Source organism: Poecilia reticulata, linkage group LG5 (assembly GCF_000633615.1).
Source record: "Poecilia reticulata strain Guanapo linkage group LG5, Guppy_female_1.0+MT, whole genome shotgun sequence".
Taxonomy (NCBI): Eukaryota; Metazoa; Chordata; class Actinopteri; order Cyprinodontiformes; family Poeciliidae; genus Poecilia; species Poecilia reticulata.
The window spans coordinates 4,364,560-4,387,465 of NC_024335.1; the positions used below are offsets into that span (position 1 = coordinate 4,364,560).

General features: G+C 37.6%; 1 protein-coding gene across 2 annotated transcripts; it reads left to right on the top strand.

Moving 5' to 3' along the window:
- Nucleotides 1-2,653: 2,653 nt before the first annotated feature.
- On the top strand, nt 2,654-19,352 carry si:dkeyp-67f1.2 (FAM3 metabolism regulating signaling molecule D). Of its 2 annotated transcripts, XR_533682.2 has the most exons (12): nt 2,654-2,889; nt 6,209-6,315; nt 6,413-6,524; nt 6,646-6,790; nt 15,482-15,571; nt 15,655-15,687; nt 15,801-15,924; nt 16,016-16,094; nt 18,458-18,508; nt 18,603-18,687; nt 18,770-18,896; nt 19,027-19,352. XR_533682.2 is itself a non-coding variant. In XM_008408746.2 (9 exons), the coding sequence occupies exons 1-9, from the start codon at nt 15,391-15,393 to the stop codon at nt 19,117-19,119; spliced, it is 675 nt and encodes a 224-aa protein (XP_008406968.1). In that variant the 5' UTR covers nt 15,249-15,390; the 3' UTR covers nt 19,120-19,352. The 2 variants fall into 2 exon arrangements, 1 of the variants encoding a protein (XP_008406968.1); XM_008408746.2 differs by lacking the exons at nt 2,654-2,889; nt 6,209-6,315; nt 6,413-6,524; nt 6,646-6,790 and adding an exon at nt 15,249-15,403 and having other exon boundaries at nt 16,016-16,074.
- Nucleotides 19,353-22,906: the final 3,554 nt, after the last annotated feature.

Consider the following 22,906-nt stretch of genomic DNA (forward strand, 5'->3'; position numbering starts at 1 on the left):
TGGGTTGTTGATTTAAAGTGAGATTGAAACATTTGATGACAGCTTTCCGTTTTAGGATTCCATCCACTTGGTGAAAAGCACCAGCTAAGTTGGCATGCATTACACTTAGCACTGTACGTCATTCTGGGTTTGGAAAACAGGAACAGTGTCTCCTCCTCACACAGTTCCTGTCATTTTGTTCAAGAGGGCCAAGCTTTGTCTTTGTCTGATCATAAAACTTTCCTCCAGAAGGCATTTGACTTGTCCTTATGGGCAGCTCCAATTTTCAATTCCTCTTTAATTTTTGAGGAGGCCTTTTGCTTTCGGCCCCCCTATCAGTAAGTATTAATGTTAAAATGATTTCGCTGTGGAATTAATAGTCGGCTTTGAACGTGGTATTTCTTGCATTGTTAAATAACATGAACAGTTTGCTTGTATCTGAGGGAAACTGAGTTAAAACTGGGAAACAACTTGGTGTACAAATAATTCAGTGATCTTTAGCATGTGTAAAATAAATAATTTTGCAGAGAGAAAAAGAAAAAAACAGGCTAAGGTTGCTCTGGGAATAACACTAACCTTAACCCGATTGAAAAAGCAGAGGTTATATTTAAAAAGAACAGGAGCAGGCCTTGAAACCACACCGTTTGAATTATTTCCACTATCTCTGTGGTCAAACATCTCCTCCAAAACCTTGTTAATGATTACAAACAGTTTGTTTTCTCTGCAACTTGCTGATGGACATTTATCTAAATATTAGTGCAGCATCATGTATGTATTTTTTTGTTATATATATATAATGTTTTTAAAAATCATTGATGTTGTATAATAATTTTACTGTAGAATTATTGGTAAAATCCATTATTAAAAGACCCAATTTAATGACTTTGATGCCCATAATGACTGCATGTGAACTTCCATCTGGAAATATATTCAGTGCAATATCCAGGTTACAATATTCAGTTTAATAATTCATTGTTTCAAGTTAATAGTCTTGACCTCTAACAAAACCTTGGAAACAGAGTTCAGCAATTTTGATTCCTAATGCTCTCATAACTTACAAAATACAGGTAGTGGAAACTGTGCTGCGGCACGGATGTTAAAAAGACATTGAATGTTACATAAGGAGCTGTCATAAATTAACTACAAGTCATACATTTTAAACATGATCTCAATGTTTTATATCATAATTCATGACTGAGTGGGATATGTCCAGGGATTACCTGCGAGTTTGGCCTCCTTGGTTTCAAGCATAAGTTTGGGGGTCATGGTGACGATATCCCATGGTTCTCAAACTGAGACACAGCTGCCACTGCAGGTACTTGACTGCCTATAGTAGTACTCACAAAAAGATATTATTTGAAAATGTATTGTAATAAATGTAATGTCCAACTAACATGCACCAATAACCAAACACTTTACTAACTGTCATTGTTAAATGTTAAAATTGATAAATGGCAACATTTTCATCTACACTTGCGTAATTCTGTGAGCTTGTATGACTGTGATGAATGGGTGTTCAGACAGGGCCAGGTTCTGCTGCGGGTTTCTTTCTGTTCCAGATTACAACCCCATGCTCGTTCATTCACGACTTGATTTAATCTGTGATAATAAACTTTTTTACTATTTGGCAAAATACACTTGACCGTGTTGTGTAATGATTAAAATTGAATTGTGCATGTAGCTTGATGAATTTGAATCTGTCTAAAGGACTGAATTGTTTTGATTTTAAATTTCAGAAAATGAATTGCATGTGCCTGTTTAGCAAAATTGTTTAAGATATTTGGTATTTTGTGCTTCTTGTACTGTTGTTCCATTTCAAATGATACTTATCAGAGTACTTACTGCACAGTATTTCATTTCTTCTACTTTCTGAATATTATTGCAGTTACTCTTATTGTAAACTACTTTTTGGCTAATGTACTAACTTCTGGTCACTTAACTTGATAATGAACAATCATGTTTTAACCAACAATGGACAGATACACCCACACAGCATATGGTGGTGTAAGAGTCCTGGCATGGACCTAACGTTCCTGATTCTCATGTTATTTTCTGTCTGCCAAGTCTGCTGTGGCATTTGGAGGGCAAGTAAGTATACAGTATATCTTGTCAATAAAATAAGTCTACACCTGTGAGACTAGGAAGCTTAGATTTCCAGGTACTTTATTTGCTTCACTGAAAATGTTTGAACCAAATATTCAGCAAACACCAACACACATCTAGATTATTAAAAAATATACACTCGTATATTTTTTAATATACGTGGGTATATTAAAAACTTACGTTTTTAAACCAAACTTACGTTTTGGTCAAATTAGATTTGAAAATGTGTTTCTTTGAAGGTTTTTTGTTTGGATTTTATTTATTTTTACTTATATTTTTTTATCCTATAAAATATCTGAATTTGAGCTTATTTATAGTAGCCTATTTGTTTGTCTCAATAAACTCCTTTTTAGCAAATTAAATCATATGTTGTGACCAAACAACATATTATTGTTATTTTATCAAATCTATTTTAATTACTTAAGTCACTTTTTGGACGCTTATATATATTTTTTACTTCTACTTGAGTAAAATCATATTGAAGTGAAGCTACTTTTAGTCGAGTAAAACTTTTAGCTACACGGCTGTACTTAGTATCGGCGTGAAAACTCTTCGCCAAGGTGCGTCATTAAGGGGCGTGGCAACAGGTGAGAGCCTCGACCAGGAACCAGGAAGTAAACAACGATGGCTGGCTTGGAAAACGTTACGTGTAAACTTTAAAAGAAAACATTTTTACTAGCTAGTTTCACACTTTTTTAAAAACTGTTGGAACGGCGTTCTCTTTCTCTGTTGAGAAAGTTAGACTACATCGCGATGACAAAGTTTTAAAATCCAACTTTGAAGTTCTCCAGGATGTCAGCGCAACAGGTACATCTTGACCTACCTCCTGCTGAGAGTAAATGACGTGTGTATTTTGTCTTTAAATGCATTTGTAAAGTGTTTGGTATTGTATTCTGTCTGGGTCGCTTGTTAGAAAGGAAAGCCACAGTCTATGAAGGGGAAATGGACTGCAAAGAGGTTTTCCACAGAATATTCTCGATCTTACGTCAAATCGTCATTGTCCTCTCGCTGTTTGACTGAGCTAAATGTATTTTTATTTGTAGGCGCAGAAACAGAAAGTGTTGTGATCCTCTCAGCAACTTTAGCTGACTCTGATGTAGGAATTACAAGTTACAGCCTCAAATGAGGAAGTGCAGCTGCTTGTTAAAGCTCCAATTCTTCGCATGTTTGGTAAATGTGTTGCTAAAGACTGCAACAATTTATACGAATTGAAGAATTGGTGATAAATACTCTGTTCAGCTTTACTGTGAAAGGTAAATTTGAAATTAATGAGAAGATAATAAATTAATCAATCATTAAGTTAAGATTACTACTTGAATATGTGAAACTTCCATTATGTAAGCCTCCTCATTAACTCTACTGTTGAGCAGCATTTAAGTATTAATGATACTCATTAATAATTACCCCTACATCAGTAGTGTTTTCTTCTTCTCTTGATAATACTGTTGCCAAGTAATTCATTACTCCAGAGAATACTCATCCTTATTTTTGTCCCCTTCAACTGAAGTGGCGCAACATGGATGTTTCCTTATGCTCTTGTGTGTTTTAGCGAAAAACAACTGCTTTGTTACAGCTAAAAATGCATAAAATCCCAATAATCCATGTTTTCGCGTGTCATGGCCTCGCTGACTAAGCTTAAAGAGCATAATTTCATCATGATTTCATCAGTCGCTTTTATGACAACAAAATTAGCAAGACCTAAAAGGGAAAACTAAATCATGCATTGGAATATTTTACTTGTTGAGTCTAAATTATAAATACAAGTCGCAGTCTTAACAAGTAGATCAGTCATGATGATGTAAGGCTCGACGTACAGAAGCTTCTCATTCTAACGCAGCACTTTGCTTTAAAGACCAAGTTGTCAGTGATGTAATGAAGGACTGCTTAGTATGCACCAGGACTTTACAGAGTTATATATTATTACTTAGAGTGCAGGAAGATAGTACTTAGTTTGTCCAGATCCATTCGAAAGCATTATGCAAGCTCTTTGGTTTAAGCAATTATCAAGCCTAATTCCTAATTTGTGTCCTCCTTCATTTTTAATTAGCTTACCATTAGCCTATCATTAACACAATTGAATTAGGGGGTACACATCAAGTAATGTTTAACCAGCACTAAGTTCCTCATTTGTTTTTAATTTGTTTTCTGGTAAATACTCACAGTTTACTGTCCCCCATTATTTGTTTGCAAATACAGATGAATTATTAGTAAAATGGTAAAGCTTTTTGGACGCATGTCTAGACAAGAATATAATCTCGGAAGTACCTACAACATTCAATCTGAACATAAACATAAAGCCTGTAGAGATACAATTGTACCCTAGAGTTAATCTCACACAAGTACTTTACAAATAATGTATTTTTTTTTTACCTTTCAACCACAAATGTCAGCATGTTTTACTAACATTTTATATGACGGGTCATCGTTGTGAAGTGTAATAAATATTAATTTAGTGTAAGTTAATATTAGTTAACTTTTAGTTTGCCATTATCACTTGTGGCGAATTATCAGTCACAAGCCAGGTCTGACAGAGGAGACATTTTGAAAGAGGTTCTCTTGTTAGGTGAATCTAGATCTGCGCAATATACTGAATTATACTTGACGATATGTGCAATATCAATTAATTAAAAATCACACTACCACCTTACAACATTTGCTGTACCATTTCAAAATGTATTCATAAAAACTCTGCTTTCCAATAGTATATTTATCTGAGCTACTGTAATGTTGTTCTACTCTCCACAACTCACATAGAGTTTGGTGAGAATATTGTAATGATGCAAAAGTATCATAAAAAAGTATCATAACTGATATCCATTTGCCTTCGTTCAAAACGCTTTAATGGAAGAATACTAACATTATGTGTCACCTGGAACACACCATTTCCACAGTGGCATGTGGTAGTGGCAGCATTATTACGTGGGAATGCTTTGGTTTGGTTTACCAAATTGCATTATCCATCTATAAACATAACATACACTTTGATGAATACAAATACATCCCACCTTTTATTTAATTAAAATATCTTATATTTTATTCTCGCATCTCATCGTCCTTATGGAAACGCCAACAAAACCCACATACAGAAATTCCCCACACTCTCTTATTCCATGACCCCTCTCAGAACCTTTAAAAGGTTTCCTCACCGCCGGGGAAACATTTGTCTTAACACCCTGCAGAGGAACAGAAAACACAGGTGAGTAATCACATTCTAGCATTTTTAAGCAGCTTCTTTGCACTTCCCCTTTTACTTTTAGACTTCACACAAACATGTGTCTGGGTTTTACTAAACACTAGACCTTATTTGCTGCAAGTAACAATTCTTTTCTCCTCACAGACAACCGTGCTTCCTAATGAGGAGCAGCTGTGCAGGGCCTGGAACAAAAGGCTACATGCTAATTATTGAAATACCCAATAACTATTCAATAAATGGTTAAAACGTCTAGTGTGCATGTTGCTATTGAGTGCAAATTCATTATTAAGTGCAGTGCTAAACAAGGTACTAGTTAAAATGTTTTTTTTTTTAAAGTTCAAAGGTTCTTTCAAAGATCTGTACAAGTTACCGCTCTGTATTTTGTCCCACTAATTAAGACTTCTTCATTACAGGTGTGAATATTTTTCCAAGACCCTGAACGCTACCAATTAGAAAAACAACGCTAAGTGATGCGTTGCAAGTGTCACACTGCCATCCGGCCTCGTCTGTGTTTCACCGTTTCCCGTGTCTGACGGCGCCACACGTGATAAATTGTTCCTGCTGGGTCTGTTGTGCTTCGGTCACGCTCGCTGTGCTTTCTAATTATTGCTGCAAACCCTAATACTCACAAAGTCCACATTACAAAACGATCCCATGCACAGCCCTTGCTTTAGACACACCAAGGAATAATAGATGATTTGTATGATTAGTGATGGTCCAAGAAAGTGTCACTTTTTTTTGTGCTTACTCAGAGATTCACAACCCTGCTGCGGAGCTTTCGCTATGATTTATAACCCATGGCTGTTCAGCTGTCATATCTCCTGCGTGTATTTCCTTTTTATCTGTGCTACACATCATGAACCGAGCTGTTAGGTTTATGGGCTCTTTAACTACCCCACTGTTACATCTTATTGGATTCATTTGTCTTTTTAGGCCGGGTTAAGGCTTCACCCTGGCATTATTGCATCAGTGATCCTGGTTTGCGCGGCGGCAGTCGCTGCTGCCGTATTGATCATCCGAAAATACTGCTTCCCATTCAAGTAAGCAGGCTTGATTAATGAGCCGTGGCGTGATTATTTTAAACCATTAACGCAGGAGAAACTCATCAGCCTGAACTGTCACGTAACTTCATTCCAGTGAGGCGACATACAGATACTCGTTGTTGCGGCGCATGGAGGATCAGGAGTCGGCGGTGACAGAGGAAGATGGCAACAGGGGGCCCTCCACTGTGGGAGAGGAGTCAGACGAGGTCAGTGCATCGTGGCATCTCTGACTGTAGCTTTCACTCTTCTCTGTCCCCCAGCACAAGTCAACACAGCCATAACCTTCCTCATCTCATGCAACCTCCCTTTTTTTTAATCTTTTGACAGGAGCTACTAGAATAAATCTCCAACTGGGACGCAGCCGCACTGACTGGAAAGGAGTTCATTATCGACGGATTGTGCGGTACAAAGGCCTGCAGCTGACTATTATTTACAGACGACCATTTTAACTTCCTGCTGCTCATCTTAAAATGTGAGATTCAATACAGAACAAGACAAGACGATGTTACAAACTCCTGTATTTGAGAAGCTGGAACCATCTAGTAATTTTTTTTCTTTCTTTGAGATTTAACTTGGGTCGGTTAATTTTTACCAACACCTTCTGATTGATCTACAGAGAATCAGATAATAGACTTGTTTCACCTGCCCTGTGGACTCATCATTTATTTAAATTCCACCCAGACTTTTATCTTTTGTTTGATGTGAGGTATTGATCCCCAGTTGCATCGTAGACTCCCACGAGTTTAGTCAGTTTCTATCAGAGAACAGATACAGCTCAAGTCGACGCCTTTGAAGTGACACCGAGCTGTCGATACGCATTAATCCTTGACCTTGTTTTTACCTCCGGCTACTGTAGGACCTTCTGATAGGTGAAGGTTGTTCCTGCAGGCATAACCTAGGGCTTAAAGAAACTAAAGGCACCATCTCTGTCTTTCATTGTCAGTATTCTTCTAAAAGGTGCAACAATAGAACATAAATTAAATATTTATTATCTGAGGTGGCAGGGAAAGATGGGCAAAATATCAGACTGCCTGTGTTTTTAGGGAGTTTATTTCTGCAGTTGAATTAGAAGGAACGTATTTTAATATTTTACTGCTCAACTCAAATCCTTTAAACTTTTGCACGTTTTTTGTTGTAGGTATCCGCTTTCAACAAGGCTGTTTTCTTTTTTTTTTCTGTTTTTGTGAAAAAGAGATAAGTAACACTCCACTGTGCAGATTCTTTCTTTTCTTAAATTAAAACATTTGTCTGTTGACCAGGGAATTCATTTTTTATGTATCTTTAGTGTTATTGGAGTTATTTGTCTTTGGTTAGACTTCAGCATCTTGCCTGCTGTACTGTCACACCGAAGCTGTTTATTGAAGATGAATGCCACCACTGTGACAACATCCCTGCTTTGCAGATTGTCGTATTGAAACTGGGAGCACAGAGAAAGAGACACCACAAGCTCTAAAATTAATTTAATTGGAAAATTGAAAAATAAATGGCCTTAGCACACTGGTGAAATTAGCTAAGGATATTAGGCATGAATAATGCATTTTTAAAAATTTAATGCATTTTTAAAAATTAAATTAATTGTTAATTAAGACCAAGTTGTTTTGAAACTACTACTTTTCAAGGCCAGAGTACCTTTTTTGCCATTCTTACTAACTATTCCTGTACTGATGACCGTTATCTTTATTAGAAAATAATTACAAAATGGACTCTGGGGGCCACAGACGAGATGCGCTTTGATTTTCAGGACACATAACCTCTCAACCTCATTGATTTATTGCTTTGGCAAACAGATATGTACCTGCGATCAATGTTGAATCGGAGTAGGTGTCGTCAGCACCAGGATTTGTGGTAGACTGTGTTCACTGTGTGTCTTCCTCCCAGCTGTATGGACAGGTTTTGTTTCAAGACATAAATATACAAAAGTGAATAGTTTCGTATTCAGAACTTAAGACATGTTTTATGTTGGACTTTTTAATGGGAGCTAAAAAATGTAGGGGGGAAATTAAGATAATGGTTTGAATGTTTTTTTTCTATGTACTGTTACATCTTAAGGTGAAGGGCTTTTCATAAATAACTGAATACTTTCCTGCATCCCTTAAACATGCCTTCAATAAATTTAGAGGAAAATGTTTTGTTGGTTAATGGAGAGAAGCTGTCGTTTCTTGAGTATTGTTATGTCACTGAGGCGGTTATATTGTAGGAGCAGCTTCCATCAGTGGTATAACACTTTAAATCCCTGTTGTTGCCGCTTCACGTCTGTCTATCTGTTATATAAATTCTGAGAGTAGTCCGCCGTTTGCACACCTCAAGTCTAAGAAAAGCGGACAGGATTACCTGCATGGCCACAAAGCAATTTTCTGCTGTGAATTGGGGTCAAACCCAAAACGTGCTTTATTCACTTAAATCACTACAACCGTGTACTACACATAAGTGTTTCAAACTTGAACATGCAAAGTAACATCTTTTTTTTTTTTCATTTTCAGAAGAAGTCAGGAAATTAAACTAAATCATGTAATGGGTTAAAAATGGCTCATTATAATCCGTTTCAAGAGTATGCAACATTTAGACTATTTTCACAGTTTCACAGGGAGGCGGCTGTTATATTGCTCTCCTCAAACCCACCAGACTCAGTTGGAGAGAGTGATAATTTTACCTCACAGATCACATGGGTTGCATCTCACACAGAGGGAATCAATCTTCAGATCTAAGCCTTTGTGTTGGAAATCTGAGTTGTTCTTAACACAAATGATCTGTAAATTACAGTGGCATCCCTTCCCCTAAAATTGTTTTTTTTTTTTATCGAAGGAACATTTTAACCTTGATGATTTATGACATAATGATATGATGGAAAAGAAATGCTGAACAAGTCGACGTTTTTCTTCATAAATGTTTTTCCTTATAGGGTTCTTGACATGAAACTCACACCAAATGTCTGTAAGCATTTGCTTTCCACACACGTAGAAACACAAAGTTCAAGATTTTTTAACAAATTAGTCCATAACCTAAGTGTGGTAAATGCATGAAGTCAAGGGAAATTATTGGACAAGTTCATGGAAACGTGTTAAATAGTTAGAAATGCAGTGTTTGGTAATGTCAACTTCAGGAGCCTTCAGTGTTGAGAAACCAATCACTTGTTTTCCACAGACGTAATTTTAAGTCACAAACTCTCCAAATCCTTGCTAAGATGAAGTTTTGATCTTTTATCTCTGATTTTAAAGTTCTTTCCACTCTTTTACAATTGGATTGAAATCGTGTGATTGACTCGGTCCTTTTAGCCGCTTTATTTTCTTTCTCTGCAATAAATCGAGAGTTTCCTTGACTGTGTGTTCAGGATCATTGTGTTTCTCAGTGAATTTCTAAAGTGGCACTTTTTAAGGCCTGTCATTGTGTTGACTCCAGGCCCACACTTCTCTGTCCATATGATGTCTTTGTCACTTGTCCTTCAAAACGTCAATGCTGACATCCTTTTTCTTCAGCAGTGGAGTTTTGTTTAGTGACAATGCATAGAGGCCATTGCTGTTCAGTGTATTGCGTGTTGCATTCATGGGAAAAAAAAAATCCATATGTTCCAAGTATTTCTGAATCTCACTGGTCTTTGAATCTTGAGAAAGTCTTCTGATTACCATTTTATCCCCTTTGTCGCAAACCTTGTGAAGAACCCCTGGTTCTCAGTGTGGACAAATGACATTCTCTCCACTTCTGGATTATGGCCTCAGTGCTGCTCGCTGGAACATTCAGAAGATTAGAAATATGTCTGTAGCCAGAACCAGCAGTATGTTTTGCAATAATATTGTTGCAACGATCTTGAGAGCTCTCTTTTCTCCTACCCATGATAAGATGCTTTTGTGATACCTTGGTAATTGGAAACATGTTTACAGACCACCACTTTGGACGAACCCAGCTGATGCTACTTTGAACTGATGGGGAGTAGGATTGCTTTATAAATACTGTCAGCTGTTTTCTTGGCTCTCCGTGGCTTTTTGCTTGTTCCTTTGCTTAATGTGTTCAATCCTTTTTTTATCACGTTCCACTTTATTGCACATTACGTAATTTGCTTTGATATCTTTGGGAATTATTTGGGTTATTTCCAATATTTGATGTGAATTTAATGTCAGTGTCCCCCAGTTAGAAATGTATTTATGGTGAAAAATATTTGTCTTCAGTGCTTTGATTGAAAAGAATTGAAAACGATGCCGGATTTGCTGGGTGCCTATTTAATGTTCATCAGCTGTTTGTATTTGCAGAAACGGTACAAGACAAAGATAGTTACCAAATAATATAGCTTAAGTACTGTAAAATATGCCTTGTGAATAAATCAGCAGTATTTCCGTGGGAGTGTTAATAAGCTAAGCTAAAACTGAATATTTAAAATTTAAACAATGTTACAGATCTCAAACATATAACTTGTAGCAGAAATATCATTAGCGTCTCTCCCAAACTATCACATCTTAATTAGATGTTTTAGTTTTTTTGATTTTTTTTACTTAAAAAAGGTAAATGATCTTCAGATGGAAATGGCTGCATTAAGAGGTGATCACCCACCAGCTGGCCAATTCCCCTTTGAAACTATTCTCCTTTCATTAACCCACTTCTGGTAAATTCTCTGCAGAGCTGCGAGCCCAACGACTTTTAAATGGACGTCGGGATTTTGAGTAACATTTTCTGACACCTTATCCAACAGAGAAGAAGGGAGAAAAAAAAAAAAAAAAGAAATTGCACCTGTCGGGGAGTTTGGAGCAAACAATGCGATGCGGTGAGCGTCACAGGATGCCGGTGGCAGTTCATAATGAATGATTAATCAGAAATTGCTTCACTGTGTTTTGTTCCACACTCTGTATTCACTCATTGTCCATGTGATCAGCACACGAGAAAATAAAACCACACTGAGGTCTTCTGTCTCTTCTTTATTGGGTTTGTCATGTTGTTGTTCTGTTTTACCGTGGATGTGAATTGTTGTAATAATGTGAATACTAAACGTTCATACATTGGTGAATTATTTGAGACATCGCATTGCTTATTAAACATATTTATCTTTTCAACTGAGCTCAATAGTGTTTGGCTTGTTCTTACTTCAAATTTTTATGTTAATTATATTCCTTATGTGAGAGTAATCCAAAATGTTTTTTTAATGATCATGAATTTTTTTTTGTCTCACTTTTTTCAGTTGTTGCTATTTCTTCTTCAAAATTTTAATTAGAATTTGACATTTCTTTCCACAGTTTTATTGTCTTTGACTCTTTGAGTTCCCCTGGACCAGTCTGGCAGTACACAAGGGCCCCCTTCTGATTCTCTCTGGTATTACACCTTCATTTAGTCTCATTTTAATTTCATGATGTTGAAATAAATATTAAATTAAAATGTAGTCATTGCAGAAAGGAACTTGATTACATGAGGGAACACACAATCTAAAAGATAAATTAAATAAAGGATGCACCCTTAGTGCCTCTCTATAAGACTGGCTTTTCTCTGTTGAGGATTGAGAGTAGGCAATTTCACAGATTAATGTCCTTGCAAATATAAATGGTTTTAAAGAAAAAAAAATGGCACAATCTTAAAGACATATTTCCTGGAATAGTGTTAAGTCAAATTCTGGAATTCCAGTATGATGTAATAAATTCTCTTAATTTTTGTTCAGATCAAAGATGAACATGGCTTCTAAGTGCCAAATGTGTTTATATTTTCTGTAAAAGTGTACATGTGAAAATATTTTTGGCATTTTTAGCCTTTTTAAAGAGTAACTAACCATGTCCACAATAGTGAATGCGATTCTTGTTTTGTTTTTTTTTTGTTTTTTTTATTAGGGTGTTTTACAATCTTTTGCAGCAGCTGTATTGGCACCGCTGGTAAAGATGTGTAAAAATTCAAAATTTATAGCAATATAGTTTCAAACTGCGTAGTCCAATGCATAAAATAAGTGCATGTTTTTGATGTAAAAATTTACATTTATATAAATATATATTTTTTAATACGTGTAATACTGATTATAAAAAAACAAATCTTCATCAAAGCAGTAGTTTACTTTTCCATCCGTGACTTACTTTTTCCCTGGGGTAGACATATTGTGCGACACAGAGACATTTCTATGAGCCCCTCTTCAAAATGGGAAAGACAAGTCATCACCTGATTCAAATAAGGCAGATGTTTGTTGATCATGCCACTCTGAATCTCTCAACATTTATTATATTACTCTCAAAAATGTCAGTGTCTTGTACTAGAATTTTATGTTATCATCTCAATGCGTATTTTAAACTATAAGCCTTATGAATGGATTGCAACATTTTTTGCACAACCTTATCTGAAAGTTTGTGCAACTTTCAGATAACTTTCAGGATGACTGAATGTGGTCCGGATGACCGCATTCAGTCATCCTGACTTTGTTAACTCGCAGTAAACTGCAGTTGCAGGCGTAAAGCCCTGGGCGTGTGTCTCCACCAGCTTGGCTCCTTTAGAGAATGAAATCCAAATTGTTATGGTATTGATCTGTTTGAAAAATCGTGACACCCAACAATAATAACAGAACTACAAAAGTAAAAATGTTGCACTGAATCTTTTCACTGTTTAAATTCCAAATAATAATAAAAAAAAAAAATAGAAATGGTGAGAAAGTCTCACCAAAATTTTATTATGAGCAGATTGGAAACTGCGGGTTCTTATCACGTTGCGTTTTTTTTTGGTAGTGTGTTTCAACTCTTCAACAAGATGTTGACTGGCAATTGTTTCTGTAAAAACATTGTGCTCCTCGTCTGCACACACTGTCATTTCCTCGCTGTCTGCATATAGTTTTTGTTCCAGTGTTTTGCCATCTGTACATAACTTTCTTTGCCCTGCCATCTGGAGATGCAGATTTTCATTCTACATTCTGCGCTGTCACTCTTATGCCTCTTTGCATGTTTAGAATTGTCTTTCTGTCATCGGTTCTTCGAACTCACACTTTTGTGTTTCATTTAGTTTGATTTATTTAGAAGATTGTCCCTAAATGCTCATGCTAAATACAATTATTAGGAATAGGTAAAGCCCAGCCTCTCTGCTCTGAGGGAAAGTCATCTCTTTCCAAGCCACAGGAAAGTCTTGAAGCCAGTTCCAAGTCTTTGAATTTTAAGTCTTAAGCAACTGATTTGATCAATAATGCAATATAAATTCCTCACATCATTCCCTGTATATCTACACATTTGACATATTTTGTTTCCATGTTTTGTTTACCTCATCATTTCTGTAAACAAATGCAACAACCTTTTATTTTTTTTCCCCTCTAATGCCATGGAGCAAAATGTCTATTCATGCTTCTCTTCTGCAACTTCACTGCATGTTGTGTCGGACGGAGGGATTCTGATTCAAAAGATGTTTTTAAGGTATATCAGTGAAGATTTTCAACTGGAAGTGAAGTCACAGGTGTTAAAGTCTGAATCATGCTCTCAGTCATTTGGGATATCATCAAGTCGAATATGGAGTCATTAAATGCGTTACTCGGGTTTGAGTTGATTCCAACCCATACGATTCAAGTCCACACGTCCAGGGAACTGCAGCAATCAATAATGTAATAACCTGCCACTCCTGTAATAAGGCATCAGGGCCAACAGGGTGATAACATTTCCCCAGTAATGTGATAAGTTATCACATTTTTTTGGCCAGTATTCTGAAGATAATTTAAAAATGTAGGTCATGTGATCTCTCCCTGCATTCTAGCACATTTTACACTGAGATTTAAATACCAAATGAATGTTCATTCAATAAATCTCACTCCATACAGATAGAAATTATATGAGCAAAAAAAGCTTTCAAACCATTTGTACAACACAAGATTCTCCAACACGGATTACAGTTATTAATTAAAAAGACTGAATGCTGAATAGTATGTAACCTTGACGAATGAATATGAAGTTTATGTCATCCACCAAGCCTATTTTTCATGAGCTCCACTGCAAAAAAAAACCTCTTACTTTCAATAAATTATCTTTATGTAACATACTTACTGACTGCAGCTGCTGCAATTTCAAATGTTTTTTTTTTTTTCTTTTTCTTTTTTTATGTTAACATAATGACTTATTACACTACCGGCAAAAGGTTATTTCATTATTGGTTTAAAAATCTTATTACACTATTGGCTTTATTACATTTAAAACGGCCAGAGTAATTATGCTATTGGCAGGAATTATGTGATTGGCTACTGCAGGGATTACAACATTAACAATGTTGGTTCTAATCAAAACCATGAACCTAAATACTAACATGACGCCATAAAACATTATCATATTCATACCACCTTCATAGCAGCCTGCGTAGATCTCACATTCTCTGCCATGTTTTGAGTTTTATTGTTTTGCTGTAATTAATTTCACATATGATTCCATGTTGTGTTTAGTTTCTTATCACGGAATGTGTTTTCTACGCCTCTGCTTTAATCCTTTGATTGTTTTTTTTTCCTTCTGTAGTCTCCAGAGGTTGACTGCAGTTAGGTGTGTGTGAGCTGTTTTATGCAGATATTGGTTTTACAAAAATTTACATACAAATAGAAAACTCTGACAACTGCTACAATGATTCTTTAAACCCTTTTTTTTTTCATTCACCCATGCAATTTGAAATATGAGGCTTTTGGCCCCTTTTTCCACCTCCCTTTTTACTGTTCTAACTTTTCTTTCTTCAGCTGTCAGATGCCCATTTGCACGATAGATTCAGTGTGCCTGGTAGTTTGATACTTGAATAACCTTCTTTAGGTTGAGAAGGGAAACTTGACCATCAGGTTCACACTGGGTGTGATATGTACGCGTGTGTGCGTGTGTGTGTGTGTGTGTGCGTGTGTGTGTGTGTGGGTGTGTGCGTGTGTGTGCGTGTGTGTGTGTGTTGTTAATGCCACGTCCTGGTCTTTCTGTAACTCTAAGAGCCTTGACACATTTCCCCCCCCACCCTTTTTGTTTGCACAAATGCAAGAGTTGGCTGCTGGGAATTTTTCGGGGAACGTCTGCAACAGATAAGATGACACCAACGCTGCACTGCACCAGTTTTATTTGCGTAATGAGCGCATGAAGAACACCTGAAAAGATTCATTTTGACAGATCAGTCTTTTAGTTTGTTGCTGAAATGAAAGATCGAAGTGAGGGTTTATTTTAAAACTGGTAGGTTTTGCTTCTAAGACTCGTGATCTTCACGTTTCTTTCTTCTTTCTTGGCAGCGATCCTGACCCTCACTGCTGTGATTGTGCTCCTTCTAATCTTTTTCCTGACTTCATTTGATGCACAGGAGAAGGCACAAAATGTTCTTGGTGAGATGATTTATTTCTATTCTTAAATCTTTAATGCTGAGTAGTGATCTCTTGTCAATGCCATACATCTTTTTTTATTTCAGGGTTCAATAAAATTCACACAACATTCACAACAGGTGAGTCAGAAATTCACATTTTGCTGCCGGCTTTGAAATCAAGTCAGGTTTTTACTCAATTTGTATTAAAGTGGTAACCTAGTTCTTTTTTTATGTCTAATTTACATTTTAAGGCACAGCTAAAGTAGTACCAAAGTGCAGCCTCTCTGCAGTCTGTCCCTCGGACCACTTTGCTTTTAAAATCCGGAGTGGAGCTGCTAATGTGGTTGGTCCAAAAATCTGCTTTGATGGTAAAAAGTATGTATGAACGTGGTCGGAGATTCACATGCTGAACCGGCAAAGGCTGCGACCCTGCTGTGAAAATCAATGTTTATCTGTGTCTCAACAGCATTATGAGTCACATTATGAACAATGTGGGACCAGGACTAAACATTGTGGTGGTAAATGGTAAACTCTGATTTATAAAGGTAGAAGTCAGCACACTGACAAGCTGTCTGTGTACAGTCATGATGTCTAAATGTTTATTGTCGATTGTTTAATCTGAATGGTTTCGGGCTTGCAGGTTTACTCTTGCAGAAATACGGTGCTTTGCAAAAGTATTAACACCCACTGATTTGTCATGTGGCAGCCACAAGATTTCACTTGACATATCATTCATGGCTGTGAAGAGAAATAAATTCCAAATATTTTTACAAGTAGTCAATGTTTTATAGAATCACATTTTGCTTCAGGTCTAGATTCTCAAGGTTGAACGAAAGGTGTGTGCAAGCATGAATTTTCAAGTTTTCCTCTCGTAAGATTTCGGCAGGATCCTTGATCAGGACAATCTACCCCATGAATATTATTGCACGTAAGTCTGACAGGTTCTCCTTCAGAGTTTCCCTGTATTTAGCTCCGTCTTGCATCTCATCAACTCTGCTTTTGAAAAATGCATCTCCACAGAATGTTACTTCCGCTACAATTCCTCATGGCAAGGGATTGTGTTCGGGGTGTGTTGAGAGCTTGAGATAAAACTCAATGTCCATTTGCTGCTTGGGCCTCAATGACAAGCTCCTAATCATGCTATCTTTAGCTCAGCTGAACAAAAGCCTTCCACTCAGAGATCTACAGTTTTCACTCCAGCGTCTGAGAGGGCAATAGTATGTTAGCTAATATCTGTTGTCTACTCAGAGGAAGAGCAGAAGAAAGGAAAGGATCAGATCGCTCCTCACTGCATTTATTTAAAGTAAACATCATTGTTGTTGTTTTTCTTCTGCTTATGATCCGACCCGTCATGTTTTATATCCGCTGTGGAATTGGTGTCACCGTCTGACTGAGGCAATTACTATCCCTGCTGGCCCACATAGCCAGACTGTTGTGGACAGGTACAGATGAACTGGATGAGTTAGATGAATTCACTCGCCAGCTGGCGGAGCAAACAGGGCTGAATTAGGTTTTGGTTTTAATCCACACGTCAGTTTTTGCCTGTCGGTCAAGAAGTTTAGTTTAGGTCTCATCTGACCAGAGTGCCTGCACATATTTTCTGTGTAGTAAACTTTAAAGCAGACTTACGAAGACTTTCTTTCAACAATAACTTTGTGGTTGGAATATTTGTTAAGTTCTCTTAAAGTGAAAAGTCTTAATACAAAAAAAAATAAAAAAAGTTTGTTCCACTTGAAAGGTTGTTGCATGCAAAATGTTTGGTTGTATTGTTGTTGTCTGTTGACCTAGAGGGAAATGGAGGTTGGTTCATTTAGGGTGATAATGGCTGGTGGGAAGAAACTGTCCCTGAGTCTGTTTGTCCTGGTTCTAATGCCTGGCGGAGGGCAGCAGGTCAAGCAGGTGGTAGGCGGGATGAGTGCCGTCTTCGATGATGCGCTTCGCTCTCCTGAAGCAACAAGAAGTGTAAATGTCTTTCAGAGAAGGCGGAGGGCAGCCCACGATCTTCTGCACTGTCTTGATCACTCTCTGGAGCCTCTTCTAATCTGCCTCAGTTCAGTAGCTGAACCACGTCGAGGCACAGTGGGCTAGGATGCTCTCTGTGGAGGATCGGTGGAAGGTTATCAACGGCTGGTAGATGCCGTTCCCTCCAAGCAATCTCAGGAAATGCAAATGTTGTACCTACTTGACGACTGACCAGGACTGAGGAAAGATTTTGGCACCCTGACTCACAGACAGCACTGCAACATAAATGAGCTGCTGCGTCTGTGCTCGACGCCATTAAGTAATGTCTTGGTATGTTGGTAATTGTGCTATTCTCTTTTCATTTTTGTATGATGTTCCCTGTTCGAAACTTGAGATGTTATTTCTTAATCTAACTTTGCTTTAAGCTTCTCCACAACTTTATCCCTGAGCTGCCTGACGTGTTCCTTGATCTTCATGATGATGTTTGATCGCTAGCATTATCTACAAAACCTTTGAGGCCTTCATAGAAAAGCTGGAGTTATGCTGAGATTAAATTGCACACAAGGTCTTGCACACTATTTGCTCTATAGGTTCATTCTGAGGACAGTCTAAGTTTACGGGGCAGTATAAATATCCACACCGCAATATTTTAGATTTTTATGAGCAAAAAAGTTCAAATCATGAATCTTTTTCCTTTCACTTTCACAGTCCAGCACAAAAAATCCCAATGAAATACAATGTAGTTTGTGATTGTAATGTGAAAAAGGGCGAAAAGGGGTATGAATACTTTTGTAAAACACTATATTTTGCTTCAAGGACTTGCAATAATAGTCAAGCAGTCATTGTGAAATGTCTGTTTCTGACTATGTTTCCCATTACTGTAAATAAAATAGTAAATAATTTAATTTAGTACGTAATAGATGTTTTTTTTTTCTATCACAAATAGGTGAGAATGGAGTTGTAGAAAAGTTTGGCTATCTTAACATGATTAGTGGAAGTAAGTGATGACAATTTGTTTAACACATTTCAAACGCTGAGCTTTATCGAAGCGCCAAAGTTTCTTTTCTTTCCTAATTTTAATTCCATATCAGACTCGGCAGACATCTTGGCATACCTGAACGAGATAAAGCCAGGAATGATTGTGCTGGTGGCCTCCTTTGATGATGCAGCACCAAAGTAAGCCCGAATCAAAACTTTCCAACATTTAAAAACGATCCAGTGTCACAGAACAGTGGCCTTTTCTGCTCATTTGTTGCAGGATGACAGATGAAATAAGGCAGATGTTTGTCGAGATGGGAAGCACTTTGATCGGCTCTGTTAAGCGGAGAGACAACTGGGTGTTTGCTGGGAGAACGGGGATAAAAATCAAAAGCTTCTTTGAGCAGGTCAGTGGACCCTGTCTGTGTCACTTTATTTGTTGTATTTGTGCCAGAAAAGACTTTGAAAATATGCAGAAAAGCAAAGCAGAATACATAAAACAAGTGTTTTTCTTTTTTCTCTTCCCGCCTCTGTTAGCGAGCTGAGAACAATAGGGAAACAAACATTTTCGATGGATGGCCAGAGATGGTGGAGGTGGGCGGCTGTTTCCCAAGAACCACAAGTGTCTAAAAGTTTTCATGAATGAACTTTGAAGTTTTCCTTGCAAAAGACTTGAAGCTATGGAAAGTATTTTATTCTGCAGAATTCAACAAAACACTCTAAATGCACGCTTACCCTTTCTTATGTGGTGGTCGCTGCAGTGGGCAGCTATTCAGAAATGGTCTGCTTGTGTTATTGAACTCTAGCATGTCACTTCCTAGACCAGGCACTCTAAGTCCACATAAACTTTATTTGCAAATATATTTGCAATGTTTTTGTTTTTTCCTATTAAATGTTGTTACTGTTTTTCCCCGATAGTAAGACACCCCCGATTGTAAGACGTTTCGCGGGTTTCAGGGGGGTTGGCTAATATAAGCCGTACCCCGAAAGTAAGACGTACCCCGAAAGTAACGAAAGTAAGACATAAGTCTTACTTTCGGGGAAACACGGGGTATTGCCGCCTCCCTCTCATCTAGCTGCGCGCCGCCTCCTGCCCACGTCCACACCGTCCCCCTCTCCATACGTCACTGTGCCGTCCCCTGCACTTCCTTTTATAAAACTGTTTTGTGGTGAATACAATACTGTTCAGGTTGTTAATAAATGTTAATTTTATGGTTAAAACAAAAAATTCTACATTTTTTTTCCAATATAAGACATACCCCGAAAGTAAGACATAGTGGGGCTTTTGGGGATAAAAAGAAAGTAAGACACTGTCTTACTTTCGGGGAAACACGGAAGTAATTGTAACATTCAGCTAAATCTCTAATGATTCATACCTTTGGCTGATTTAGGTTTTAAAGCAACATTATCTTATTAAAACATTTCCCTACTGACTGTAAACGTGATAAATGTTTCTGAGTGGAAAAATTCAAGTCCTGGTTTGAATCTGTGGCTTGAGCTAAAGATTAGGGTCCTTCCAAGTCCTTCCAACTTCAAAGACTTTCTCCTCGGTATATGAAATTAGGATTACTGTAATAACAATAAAAGTTGCTTTCAAGGGATTGAGGACAGAAGTTATTTTTGAAATTTCAGCTTTCATTAAAACGTAAATAAAAACAGTTACTTTGTGTAATTATCTTTTCTTATATCATTTTGGGCTCGTGTGTAAATATTAAAACACTTTTATCACATGAGTGAAATGTGGGGACCTTTAAACATTACATTGAAAGAAAGGAATGTATGTTTGTGTCACAAAGACAAGTATTGGCAAGTGTTTAACATGTTGAAACTTCGTCTCAAATTGTTTTCACTTTCACAACAGTGATGGCAAAACATAAGACTGCAAGGGACACTGAATCCCTTCTGGAATAGTTGACATTATTATCCAGAAAAGACAAAACTCAGGTATAGTGTGGATTGTGAAGAATCATCTCAGAAGGCTTTCGAACAGCTTCAGGCTGACCTGAGGCTGTCTCCGCTGTCTGCCTGGGACTCACGATGAACGCGCTGTGTGCAGCGCGAAGTGGAAAACAGGAGAGGTTTCATGAGCAGAAGCCAAAGGAGACACCCCTACTGTAACAGCAGCCCAGAAATGTGAAATTAATGTTTGTTTTAATGAGCCAGTATTTCTCTGAAACGCAGCAAAAATAGATCTCTTTGGGAATAAAGAGCATCGGTTTGTTTACAATCAGCAAAATGAAGTCCATGTGGGAAAGCGTTGTCTGTCTTTTGATGCCCTGTGTGTTTTCTCCTCTAACTGTTTTTTGGATAGTCTCTGAGTCATACTTTGATCTTTTTGAATCGTCGTGACTTTGAACACTTATCTAGATGATCATTTTTGGACTTCTTTGAAGACAAATATCTTTGAGTGAATTTTTTACACTGTGTAACTGGGTTAGGGGTCTCAGCGAGACTTTTTGAAGAACCGTTTTGATGTTTTAGCAATGCCATGCGGTTTTTTTTTTGTGCTTATGAGATGTCAAAACATCTTCAAAACCTAACTCTGAAAGATATTGCATGGCCTAACTTTGCCTCTTTAATGAATTCAAAAAATCAAACTCCATTTTCTCCTGAATTTATTCAGATTCTGACAGAATCCAATACTCCTGTATGTAACCTGTTTGTTTTGAGTGCTGCTTTCCTGGGAGGATAATTATTGGTTGAAAAAGTTTCTATTTATCTCTTTTGCTTGGCAACTGGAGCAAAGAAAGAATTGCCTCAAGTGAACTGTAGAAACTCACTTGCTGGTACAAGTGTCTGAAAAAAGTTCAGAACAGAATAACGTTTATTTTTTTCATTTCTCCCTTAGTTGAAAAATTTAACTTTCTAGTAGTTGATCCAATCAGAAGGTTGAAGCAGAAATGTTTTTTAGGTATTTCTTTTCTTCTGCTGGATTTGTTTGACATCCTGCAGGACGGAGATCCCGGGGCGGATCCGGAATATTTTGGATGGATTTTTTTTTTTCCCTTTTGGCCCTGGAACAGCAGGGCCTCCCCAGTGGAGAGGGATGTCTTGGTTCCCCCACTCGGACCTGTCGCTCCTGCGACCTGACCTCCGATAAGCAGACAGAGATGAATGGCTGAATGGACTCTCTCCACCCGGAGACCCAGCAGGTCTCTGACCAGTCGCTGAATTCCTGATTCACGCTGAGAACGTGGCAGTGACCCATAGAGAGGTGAGTTTTCTCTTGACTTCCTCATGAAACACATCATCTGAGTCATTCTTCAGGAACATTAGGATAACCAAGCAGAACCTGTGTGACAAAACCTCTTTCTCTAAAGTTCTAAAACAAATGCTTTAGGTTTAACTCACATTTCTCTGCTCTCTGTGTCTCGCTTCTGCTCGTTTCCCCAAAGGAAGTGAATAATCGGACCAAAAGCAGGTCTTTATCAAACTGAAAAGATGCCCGCCGAACAGTGGGCCTCAGAGACTGTTTATGCTGTCATGTCCTATTAATTCCTCTCAGCACAATATCCTCTGTGTGAGACTGGCCAAACAGCAGGACTCCCCCTTCATCAACCAAACAGCTGCTGGCACTGATGCTACCATTAAAGACCTTTCCGCTCTTTTATAGATTCTTTTTCTATTTAGATCATTTGCTGCTGTCTCGTGAAATCCAACTAATGATGTAAAGTAGACACTGCGGAGCGTTTGTGATGGCGGCAAATTATAGAGGAAGAGGACTATTTTCTGCGCCGCGCAACTCATTTTGTAAGAAAGTTGGCTGTTTATGTACAGGCGTTTATAACCGCGTTTCATCATGCCTTTTGTTAATAGCTCTTCGGAGCCATTTGGGAAGTCAGGAAGACAAACTTTTGCCATTCTGAAACTAAATGTTCTTCTTTAATTAGTTGATGATGGATCCCAGCTGCCCAGCAGTTCAGAACCTTCTCTCCTGCTTTGTTCTGTTTGTTTTCAGCGCACAAATTAGTTCTGCAGTCATGTCTGTGTAACACCTAAACCGCCTTTCTATGAAACTCTGCTGTTATTTTTTATTTTTTTAAAGGGTCCTTTGGCACCTTGAAGCACAGAGCTTGTCGTATGTGTGTAGGATATGATTCATTGAACAGTTAGTACACTGGTTTTGTTAAAATAAACCAGGTAAATAGATGAAACTGATAGAAAGAGAGCTTAACATGATCTGAAGGCTGATGACAGCCAGCTGAAGGTTATAGCTTGTGCCAGTAAATAGGCACATACATTCTATTTATCAGCTTTAAAAGAAAAAAAAGCACAAAGTGCCTCACACAAAGCCAGAGGAAAATTAATAAAACATGATGAAAAAGTCAAAAAACCTTCTCCACAGAACCGATTTACACGTTTTTCAGTTGAACTGCGTGTTACACGCGTACAGCAGATCAAAGCAGGAAAAAGAGTC